Raw genomic sequence first — 12,434 nt, 5'->3', positions numbered from 1 at the left:
TATATACCTGTTGAATCAACTGTGCTTGTTCCTAAGCCAGTGGGCTTAATAAGCCAGCTGCCAACCAGATACAATATAAAGGGGCTGATGTTGACCCTTAAAGCCATAAATAGCTTCAGGCCTGACTGAGAAGTAGTCAGTGAACTTGCCTACCTAACTGTAGTATGAGGGTATTATATGTGACACTTTGAGTTATACAAAAAAAAAGCAGGATATGACCACCACTATAATAATAATAACCCCTTTTGAAGAATCTGCTGCTGCCAGAATATTTAGTATGGGCGAGAAATCCTCCTTTGGTGAGGTGTGAATGCCTTTGAAATGCTTTCCTAAAGGAAATGGCTTAGTTCTCCACATCTTCAATATTCAAGAAAATTATGAAAAGCTCTCTCTTTCATCAAGTTTGGTTAATTTAATTTATTTTAACATTACTGTATTGATTTTAGTTTTTATTTAATTTTAATTGTGCTGTTTCATAATTTGTATTTTTAATTGCTGTAAGTCACTTAGATGATAAAATTTATCTTCTCACCTTTTGAAATAATATTACAAATATATATATATAGCCACGTATAGGCAAGAAAATTCAGTCCATAACTTTTTAGACTTGTTTTCTTCTGTGTATTATTATATTAAGTTAAGGCATAGAACAGTTACAATTTATTATCTTTTTCTTGTATCAGATAATGATTATGTTACTCTATTCAAGGGACATACTGAAATCAAAGCCCATTGCAATATATTACAAGATTACATTTTTGTCTGAGAAATATAAATTGTCAATTGTAAGTTTTATATGGGGAATCAATGATTGAAAAATTCCATTTATTCTTCAGTGATTAACATTAAATGAGTAAATGATATGTGAAAATCAAAAGCAGCTTCTGGAAGCCGCTTTTATTTTTTCCTTTTTAATTCAGTATCTTATAGATGTTACAGATATTTGAATTATATCTAGTTATGGGTACCACCATTCAAAAAGAACAGTGACCAATTGGAAGAAGTTCAAAAGAAGGCCATTAAGTTGGTGAGTGGTATGAAAGTTAGCTCTATGAGGAAGGGTTAAAGGAAAACAATATTTTTAGCCTGCAGAAGAGGAGATATGTTAGCAATCTTCAAATACAAGTAGTTCTTGAATTATAACAATTTGTTTAGTGACTGTTTAGAGTTACAATGGTGCTTAAAAAAAGTAATATGATCATTTTTCAAACTTACAGCTGTTGCAGCATCCCCATGGTCACCTGATCAAAATTCAGTCACTTGACAACTGACTCATTTTATATGATGGTCACAGTGTCCTGATGTCATATGATTCCCCCTTTGCAACCTTCCGACAAGCAAAGCCAAAGGGGAAGCCAAATTCATTTAACAACTGAGTTCCTAACTTAACAACTACAGTGATTCACTTAAGTTAAACTTAATAACTTAACTAACAACTGTGGCAAGAAAAGTCATAAAATGAGGTGAAACTCACTTAACAAACATCTCACTTAGCAAGAGAAATATTGGGCTCAGATGTGGTCATAAGACTATCTGCATCTGAGTAATTGTCATGCACAAGGTGTGGACTTAGTCTCTATTGTCCCAAAGAGCAGGGCCATAATAAATGGGTAAATCTATAAGGAAGAAGGTTCATATAAGACCATCATCTAGTTCAGGTCTGTCAAACTGCTGGCCCACGGGCCGGTTTCATCATACCAGAGCCGCACCCACCCCATTGCCGGCAATGCAAAAAGAGTCACGATACGTCACGACATATCACGTGATGTGGCAAGTTTGACACCCGTGATCTAGTTGGATAGGCTGTGTGTGAAGAAATCTTCAAACCGAGGCTAGATTGTCATCTGTCAGAGATGCTTTAACAGATTTTACTCTGAACAATGGCTTGGAATGGATTGTTTGCCATTCCAGGGCTTTTCCAACTTTATAAGATTGCTCAAAAACCTACCTTGTAAAAAAGATCTATTCGCAGAATTACAACAATCGTAGCTTATTATGACATAAATGACTGCAAGATCCCTTTTTGTATTTTTAGTGATGTAAAGATTCATTGTATTGATGTCTGATTGTTGTGTAGAAGTTCCCTATTCAGCTGATTAGTGGCTAAAGTTTTCATTCTAGTAAACTCAGAAAGGAAACATACTATACATTAATAAAACAATTAAGTGCTTATTCCAAGAAACAAAACTGGTTGTGAATCATACACTATTCTGACAATATGAAAATCTTTCAGACATATACTCATGGATAAATCAAGAATTTGGGTATCAAAATGCACTCTAAAATTGAGCTGGATTTATCCATGAATGGGCTTATCCATGAGTATATATGGTAAAAAAATAAATAAAGTATCTGTATTTACCATATATACTTGCATTGCAAGCCCATCTGCAGATAAGCAGACCCTCAAATTTTTAACCAAAATACAATGAAAAATGTGGGTCAGCTTATCTGCAAGTGGCACATATTTTGAGTAAAAAAATGAGAATTGGCTTTTGTGTGGATAAGCTTATACGCAACTATACATGTTATATATTCCATGATTCTGTGAAATTATACATTTCCAAATGAATCATTTTCAAAGAAGGATTCAATTTTTTTAAAGCTTAAATATATCAATGTTTAGGGCAGGAAAGTTGTACTTTAATCAACCAACTAACCAACCCCCAAGTGCAAAAATCTTTTAAATATTTGGCCCCATCACTCTAGGAATGCTCTGGAAGGCTACAAGAAGGATGCTGATTGAGTGCTGCATATGAACCTCTAGCCGTGCTCTATCTTTTTGAACTAGTGCACAGTCTAATGCAGTGCTTCTCAATCTCAGCAATTTTAAGATGTTCCCATGTGGGCTAGGGAATTCTGGAAGGTAAAGCCCATGCATAGTAAAGTTGCTGAGATTGAAAAATGCTGCTCTATTGAACACTTTGATACCCAAGGATTCCATAGTGTTGATTTTATAGCAAACTAGAATTAGGATAACTTTTTTTTCTTGTCTCTCTATTTTTGCAGGGGGGATATTTGAAATGATGGAAAATGAACCTGTTAATGTTGAAGAACTAGCTTTCAAGTTTGCAGTCACCAATATTAACAGAAACAGAACACTGATGCCTAATACTACATTGACCTATGACATCCAGAGAATTAATCTCTTCGATAGTTTTGAAGCCTCAAGACGAGGTAACTATCTCAGCATTGTAATGCCTTATTGAGTGCCCATTTTTTCTCTAAAATTTCTCAATATTTGTAATAGTTAATCCACACATGATAACTCCATTTAGTTAATTAAATGTCTACTTTTCTCCCCCTGTGATGGAATCATATTTTTTTCACACACATATTGAGCATTGTGTAATTATCTGAAATAATTCAGTTTTTTGTGTAAGAGTTAAAATAGTTGCAAGCGCTGCAATATTGAAATATCTAGAAAGCCACATTAAACTTATCTTCTTTGCTAATATTTAGCCTTGTGATAATAATAGATTGTGACAGAAATTCAAACATTTCCTTACTTGCAAATGGATTTTTTTTTTGCATTCTTAATAGCGTCTACATCAGGGGTGTCAAACTGCCGGCCCGTGGGCCGGACATCTCATGTGGAAGCCGCGCCCACCCCATTGCCGGCAATGGCAAAACTCTCCTGATACGTTGCGCGACGTCACGTGACGTCGCGAGTTTGACATGTCTGGTCTACATCCTAAAGTTCACCACCAGAAATCTGTCATTATTTTTAGAGAGATATTTAATCTCTACCCACTTCCCTTTGCCTATGACATTGTTGTGAGGATTTGCTATATATTTTCAGTTAAGCCCTTCTAATTAAATGGAAGTATTGACAGAAAGATTTCTTAAATATAGACTTGCTCATAGTGATATGGGCTGAAGTTTATTTCACTTTCCCAAGTGTGATATTCTTTAGATATATCCCCAAATCCTGAGCTAGCAAAGCTGTTATTTATGCTGGATAAGAATTATGGAAATGAAGACCAACCCTTCTGGATTCCACAAGATTGGAGAAGATTGGTCTGCATTATAAATTCAGCTTTAAATGTTTTAATCTCAAAAATATAAAATTTAAAAGTAGAACTGAAAGGTTTAACATTTAAATTAGCAATTAATAAAAGAAAAAGTTAGATTTAGCTCATTTTATTTTAGAAAAATAAACTGCATTACTATTAACTAAATAATAATTACATGCTTCACAACAGCATGGCAAACATGTTAAATATAGTGGCTCATAAAACTATTGGATATGCAGAACTTTAGAAGCCATTATTTATTGACTAAATTGGCAAACAGATCCTCCCCCTTCTCTGTATACTGCAGTTTCCATTTTGTTTTTTTGATGAGACAAGACTTTTGATGTATTGTTACTTTTTCCAGAAAAAGATAAATTGATTAATTACCTGTTTGTCAGGCATCCTGGGGAACCAGATAATAAACAGCTAAACATGTCTAACAATTTGGGAATGAAATATAAATACTGCGTGAACACGCAATTGTTCTCCTCATATCTTTTATATCTAATCTTTTCTCTTCCCACTCTCTGCTGATTGCAAGTACTTCACTTTTGCTTATGTCATTATATAAAGGGCCATGTAAGCTTATGGCAACAAATAAATAATAAACATGTTAAAAAAAATTAAAAATTAGTAATATTGAAGGGAGAAAATTACAGTTTTGTAATTCTATTGAATAAGCAGCTAGGCTGTCATTCTTGGCCAATAATCTGCTATAATTTTCTAAATATTTGTAGGCCTAAACATTTGGCTTTGGGACCTCATATTGTGGAAAGGGAATGTTAATAATGAATATTAATAATGAACTTTTAAAATAATAACCTGAAAAACAATGATTATAAAACATTAACTAAAGACTTCAGACTATAAACATAAGGTGCAAATTGTTAGAAATTGATCCGATTTAAATCCTTTTAGCTTTTAAGGATCATTTTTCATAGTTTTAAATCTCCTGGACCATGAATGTAATTTGTCACAAAAGTACCCATAAAAGTTCTAGCACTATCTTAATTCCTTTTTCAGTACATTAATTTTATATATTTTGGGGTTAATACAATATGTATAATTCATTAAAATTATCATGAATTCAGCACATATTTTTAAATACTAATAATAGGTTGCTCTTTAGTTTTTTGTTTTATTTCATTGCTTTCAATCTAAGAATTCTTACATTTATTAAATTCATAATCATTACTGTTTTAAAGCGCTATTGAACTGTTATTAATTGTTATTAGATTTATTTTTTAAATTGTTTGTGTTTTTTTGAAAATTTGATATTTTTCTAATATATTTCATTTCCTAAAACATATTATTTATAAATTCAAATTGCTTAATAACAATGGAATTGTTTTTAATGTTGAATATGCTACACTCATTTTCTTGCTCTAGTTGAACTAAACTAAAGAGCCAGCTATTGCAATTTTATGCTATGTACTGTACTAGTACAATTATTTCAGTTGTTTTATTCATATTCTTATTTTATCTTCTTGTTTTTACAGTTGTAGAACTTTAAAAGTTCTAAACAGTACTAGGTTCATTTTTTTTCTCTGTAAAATTAAGGGTTTTCATAATTGCAGCCAAAACCATTTGTATTTCATGAAGGCATTGCGACTGTGCCTTCTAATTTATATCTGATTACTTATTTTATTGATTTATGCTCTGAGATCAAACCAATTGTATATGATTATATAATTGTCACTTCAACAGTGGGATGTGCGGCATATAAATTTAATAAATACATCTGAAGAATGATCCCTATTTTTAGTGATTTCAAAGTTTTATTAGTTTCTCATTAGAAGAGTAATTATTAGGGGGAGGGTTGTAAAGTAGCTTAGTTTTTATCTTGATAAAATTGCATGTCTCAATTTTTTTTTCCCCCAGAGTACATGCATTTTGAAGGACATTGTTCCTAATTTAGCTTTACAAAATTAAAATTCCACTTAGTTTAGTATGTATCTTGGGATTCTAGGATGTGTGTATCCAATGTCCTTATCATATTAAGAAAAATTGTTCAGACATTTAATTCAAACATCCCAAATACATTTATTCTAAATATATATTAGAACCATTCTAACCACATAATGTTATGAGCTTTACTGGCAATAACATTAATGTAGAACATTTGCCCAGACATTACTTTAATTTGATCAGACGTATCTGCTGCATGTAGCGTAATGAAGATATATCCTTCTCCCATTCTTTTTCAGTTTTTGCTTGATTGGTTTTATTGATGACTTAATTGTGTCACGATCTTCTTTAGAATTATGAGATGTTTTAAGTACAATCATATGTCTTTAATTATCTTTGTTTTCATTGGAGATATATAATAGATCACATGAGACTTAGCTATTCCTTTATTTTATGTTTTTATACTAGGCCAGCAACTATATTTCTGCTATACTTAAGGTAGCTTCCCTATTATATGAATCCCAATCTTGTATTTATAAAGACTATCAGTTTCTGTATGTCATTCAGTAAAAATTTGTTAGAGCATCAAGTGTCTCACTGAAGCAAAAGGTAAGGTTAGACCTTATCTGTAACATTTAAATTATTGTTCAATATTATAATTGTTAAAATTATAAACTTTTGCTGAAATTTGAAATAATAATAATAATAATAATAATAATAATAATAATAATAATAATAATAATAATAATAATAATAATAATAATGTGATAGACTATATCATAAAAAGGTGTATGAACTCTGGCTATAACATATTATTTGAACAGTGGTTGAAAGATTGAAATTCACATTACATTATAATTTAAAAGAGAGGTTTTATAAAATGATATACCATTGGAATATGACTCCAAAAATATTATCTGGAATGTATAAAGGTACTTCAAATTTTGTTGGAAATGTGGACAATAGGAAGGGTCATTTTATCACGAATAATAATAATAATAATAATAATAATAATAATAATAATAATTGCCTTGTAAAAAAAGCCAGAAAATTTGCAGTTCAGATACATATAATGATAAAATAATTTTAAAGACTAATATTCAATTAGAACTTTTTTGCTGGTACTATTAGACAATTAGAAAAAGTTATGGAAGATTATCTTCATGTATGATTACCACTTTGAGACTACTATATGTGCAAAAATGAAAAGACTCTGAAATACCCACAATGGAGAAATGGTTGGTGAAGAGGACGGAATTAGCAAAGATGTCAACATTAACTTGTTTGCTTAAAGAAAGATTAATGACTACATTTATTAGTGATCGGAAGTCTTTAATGGACTTTTTGCTGGAAAAAAACTGAACTGACAATTTGTGGATTTGATGATTAGAAAGGATAGAATACAAAAATAAGGAAATTATGATGTCATCTTAGAGAGGATAAAAATATAAATGTATTTATAACTATTAATATTGCCACTTCTTTACTACATTTTTCTTTCTTTTTTTCTTTCTTTCTTTTTCAGTTTCTTATTATTTTCCCCTATTCAGTTTGTCTTCAGTTCAAAATTTGCACTGCTTTTATTCTGTTAAAAACCTCTTTAAAATAATAACAAATAAAATAAACACAAATAAATAAAACTCATCTTTATAATCTCCTCCAGGGCAAATATACTGTTAGGGGTCTTCTTTCCTATATTTTATTTCATTTGAAGTATACTATTTGTTAAAGATGGTTTTCAAATGCTAAACTTTTCAAAGATAGAAACATGGTCCCCCCACTCATTAAATTGAGGTTGGATAGGAGAGATCTAATATTGGGTAATTATAGCAGGATTTTTCAAATTGTATTCCACAGAACTCTGGCTCCACAAGAATTTGATGGCTTCCACAAGAGAAAAAAGTTCGCTTAAGCACAGCCAATTTTCTATCACTAGAGAGTAGACTCGTGATTTGATTCTGGGATTTGAAACAATTTGAAAATTCCCTTATTATTTCATTGTGCCTGTTAAAGAATTTCTGAATTTTCAAGGAAGAAGGACAAATGAATAGCCTCCAACTTTAATCAGATTAGTCTGCTGATGTTGCCAAAAACATTGCCAAAATAATTTAATATGCTCTAGGTGTATAACAGTCCTATGTCAATCCTCTGTCAACATCCTGTAATCAGTTTCTGAATCATCTTGAATAATTGTATTATGCTGGCTGATCTTGGCTCATAAGAACAAAGTCAGGAGTGTCGTAGATGAGTATCTATAACATCCTCAATACAGGAAAAGACAACCCACAGACCACATACAATCCTATAGCACTCTTTCACTGTACTGCCAAAATTGGGCAACAAAAGCAAACAATAGCCCAATACTGTGATGACAAAATAAAAGTGATTTTCTGAGGGTTTTGAGTGTTTAAAAAAAGGAAAAATAATAAGGGTCAAATTTTCCTACTTTGGACACATTATGCAAAGACCTAGCTTTCTGGAGAAGGCTCTACTGCTGGGGAAAAATGGAAGGAAAGAGAAGAAGATGACCAAGAGAAAGGTGGATAGAGTGGTGATGAATACACCATTGGAAGACCTGAAAGACCAGGTTAGGGACAGATTGTCATGGAGAAAATCTATCAGTGTGGTCTCTAGGAGTCAAAAATGACTTGCACATAAGTCACTCAATGCACATTGATTGCACACAATCAATCCATCAACCAGTCAAAATTGTAGGGTAGTTAAATCAAATCTTTTTTAAAAATAGAATGATATCCATTTAGATCTGGAGATAATATGTCAGACAAAATTGTTATTCGTAGTTATACCAAAAAATGTTTGTGTGTGAGGAAAAACTGTATATTTCCTCTGATATTTCAAATTCTTGTTAACTTTTTAAATATATTTGTTACTTTCATTGTTACACAATGCAGAAAATGTGTTTACATGGGATAATCCAGAGTAGAAATTAGAATTAATTGGAATTAGTGTTTCTATGATTAAATGAAAATGATAAAGCAATTACTCTCATCTGTTCTCAAGATATATTGAAAGCTTTACTCATAAATATTATATTCAAAATTGGGTTTATAAATAAAAAATGTTATAATTGTTATAAAATTCTGAGCGTAGACCTTTCTTGAGAAACTCTCAGTAAACATAGCTGATTAAATAAGTTACAGACTGACGTTTTAAAAACCTGATTCAATGTTTAATACTAGTATACCTATAATTAATATGCCAATGATTTTCTGTTCTTAATTCCATAAACATCTCAGTAAAATCAAAATATCTTGCCAAAGTGAATATTTTTCTGAACTCTCATAATTAGATTAAAACAAATTATGATACCTTGGATAGCAATTTACCAAGTATTTATTTTTAGAAATTATTCCACTGCTATTGCACTGTTATATATTTGTAATTATTTTGCCATTCATAAAGTTTTTATTTAATAAATATGTTGTTATAATATTCTTGGCTGACTAATATCTTCCATCAGAAGTGGAAGATTTGAAGCCAGCCCAGTTTAAAGGTAATAAGATTAAAACCATTATTTTTAGTTCTCTTATTTATTTTGTATGATGAATTTTGTACCAGGAAGCATCATTGGTTAATTTAAAACAGTGAAGCATTGATGAGCACATAATTCCCTTTTTTCTGCTGGGTGATTACTTTTCCCTTCCCCTCCCTCTCTCTCTCAGCATGTGATCAGCTTGCTCTGGGAGTAGCTGCACTATTTGGACCATCCCACAGCTCGTCAGTCAGCGCAGTACAATCCATTTGCAATGCACTTGAAGTTCCACATATTCAGACACGATGGAAACATCCAACAGTGGATCTCAAAGACTCTTTTTACATCAACCTCTATCCAGACTATGCAGCCATCAGCCGGGCAGTTTTAGATTTGGTGCTACATTACAACTGGAAGATAGTAACAGTTGTATATGAAGACAGTACAAGTAAGTATCGTGAAACATTTAAAAATATTATATTAACAGAAATGCTCCTGATTTTCTGCCTGCATAATTATTAGATCAGAACTTGTGGAAGCACTATGCCTTCTTCTGCTGCATTCACCATAAACAACTATGGTTGCAAGAAGACCAGGCTGAAATCAGTCTTCAGCCACAGAAATTCAATGGGTGTCCTTGGGCTAATTATTGACACTCAGCCCAACTTACCTCTTGCAAGAAGGAAAAATCTCTCTCCCTCACTTACCCCCCTCATCTCTACCTTTTTGGTTGCCCTTCACTCTGCCACTGATGCTAGACGTGTTGCCCCCATTATCACCAGCTGACCTTCTCTGTCTTCTTCTTCTTGCTACCCATGAAGCATGCCAGCTGAAGCAGCTGCTGCTCTTTGTGAGGCCTTCATCAGGTCTTTGTGACATCACCACACCTTGCAAGGCCTCCAGGAGACCTCCATGATTCTTCATTGTACCTCATCACAGAAGTCTCATGGAGGTGCTTATTGTTTAAAAACATTATTTATAGTTGTGCTCATTATGCTTTTTGTTTTATCTCATTACTATTTGATGCTGGTTATATCTTTTTATGGAAAATTTGTCCTTTAGATACTTGCCTGGGGATAAGGTCCATTGTTCTAAACAGGAAATGACCATTTACATGATTAGGGATGAATTGGAGGCACAATAACAATATCACTAGCACCTAGACTTATATACTACTTCATAGTGCTTTACAGCACTCTCTAAGTGGTTTACAGAGTCAGCAAATTGCCCTCAGCAATTTGGGTCTTCATTTTATTGAGACCCTAATCCTAACCTTCAGATGGATGGAAGGCTGAGTCAACCTTGAGCCAGTGAGAATTGAACTGCTGGCAGTGAGCTGAATTGCCTGCAATACTGCATTCTAACTACGGTACTTAATCACTGCCAATAGAGGAAAGTGGAATAGCCATTCAATCAAGTAATCCATAGGTTCTATTTTTTTTTTTCCTGAAGGTTTGTCGGCCCATTTTTGTATCTATTGTAAATCTTAGATTAATTTAGAAATATCAAATTCTTTTAATGATATTTTCCCTACATAGCATTTATATATTTGTTTGTTTGTTTACTTTTCTTTAGTCCAAAGTAGGCATTTGAATCCAAACTCAGACTCTATTCTTCAAACGGGAAGCTATGAAATATCAGGGAAGCATACCAAGGGACAACATGTCTGCAATTTATCAGGAGGGGGAAAAAACACCCAGTGATATTAACTACCTTCTCCCATCCCAGCATGCAACAATATAGGAGTGGGAAGCCCTGTTCAAATCAAAGCTAGAGCATATCACAAAGGGATAGATCCCTTTTAATCCTCATGACAAGATCATATTTGTATCAGATGGGCTCTCATTTATTTTTGGAGCTAAATGGGGAAAAAAACCAAAAGGATAAGGGAGGAGGCTGAAAAGTAATATAATCTCTTCTTCCTTTTGATGTATTTTCTTGTCACCTCACAAAATACATTTGTAGATATGAAAAGAGATCTGTAGGCATTATGGATTAGACCTTTCCTTAATTAATCCATTTTCTCCCATTAAAATTTACCAGCAGCTATAATGTGTATTTTTCTTCCTGAGGACACCATATGATAAAGGATATTTTTGAGCCAAGAAGTCTTAAACAGTAATTACAGCAGATATTATTATGCATTTCTTTGTTATTATAACCTTCAGGAATGACTGAAGAAGCTACTTTGGCAATAGAAGCTTAAGTTAGCCAAGCTGTCGATTTGCAGCCAATTTGCATATCTTCCCTTATATTCAAAGTCTTTCCAGGGGGCCCACAAACCTGATCCAGCCAAAACCAGATTTGTTTAGTGCTTCTACAATTTTCACTTCAATAGTCATAATGGTTTGTATTTTTTATTGGCTTGTGGATGTTTAAAACTGAAAGAAAATCAGTCTACCAGGAAAAAAGTCAATTTTATCAGTTCAATGTGAGGCCTTGAGCAAAGACAATAGCTGGCAGGAGAGCAATCACTCTGGCACATCAGAGTAACTAGAGTGATACTTTATGCTTTTTTATACATCAGTTTGCATTCTATTAGTGCAATTCTTATGCTGCAGATGTTAAAGGGAACCATACAAAGCAAAGTAAATGGGTCCATTCACAAATCTGCTGAAGATTCATTACGATAATTGCCATTTTTAAAGGGTTCTTTTAAGCAACTCTTGCTTGTATTCAAACTCTTTCTTTGCAGGCTTTCTTTTGACTTAATAGGAAAAAAATCTTAAATATATATGTGCACGTATATGCATAAAGGAAGAATTATTTGCATGCATGGTTGGAAGGCTGATACTAGAGTTCTATACAGATAGTCCTTGACTTATAACTATTCGTTTAGTGGCAGTTTGAAATTACAATGGTAGTGAAAAAAGTGACTTAGGACCGTTGTTCTCACAACCATAGCAGCTTCCCCATAGTCAATCAAAGTTTGGATGCTTGGCAACGGGCATGTATATATGACGGTTGCAGTGTCCCGGAGTCATGTGATCATCTTTTGCGACCTTCTGAGAAGCAAA

The 12,434-nt window shown here is 32.8% G+C and overlaps 1 protein-coding gene across 1 annotated transcript in view; it reads left to right on the top strand.

The window, feature by feature from the left end:
- GRIK1 (glutamate ionotropic receptor kainate type subunit 1) overlaps positions 1-12,434 on the top strand; it is an 87,737-nt gene that overhangs the window by 3,032 nt on the left and 72,271 nt on the right. Inside the window, exons 2-3 of the mRNA XM_015819332.1 lie at positions 3,010-3,177; positions 9,608-9,865. Coding sequence (XP_015674818.1) covers positions 3,010-3,177; positions 9,608-9,865 — 426 coding nt within the window. The remainder of the gene's footprint in view (positions 1-3,009; positions 3,178-9,607; positions 9,866-12,434) is intronic.

This window comes from Protobothrops mucrosquamatus, unplaced genomic scaffold (assembly GCF_001527695.2).
Source record: "Protobothrops mucrosquamatus isolate PMUCROS unplaced genomic scaffold, P.Mucros_1.0 scaffold_149, whole genome shotgun sequence".
Lineage (NCBI taxonomy): Eukaryota > Metazoa > Chordata > Lepidosauria > Squamata > Viperidae > Protobothrops > Protobothrops mucrosquamatus.
This window is presented reverse-complemented; position numbering and strand designations above follow the sequence as displayed.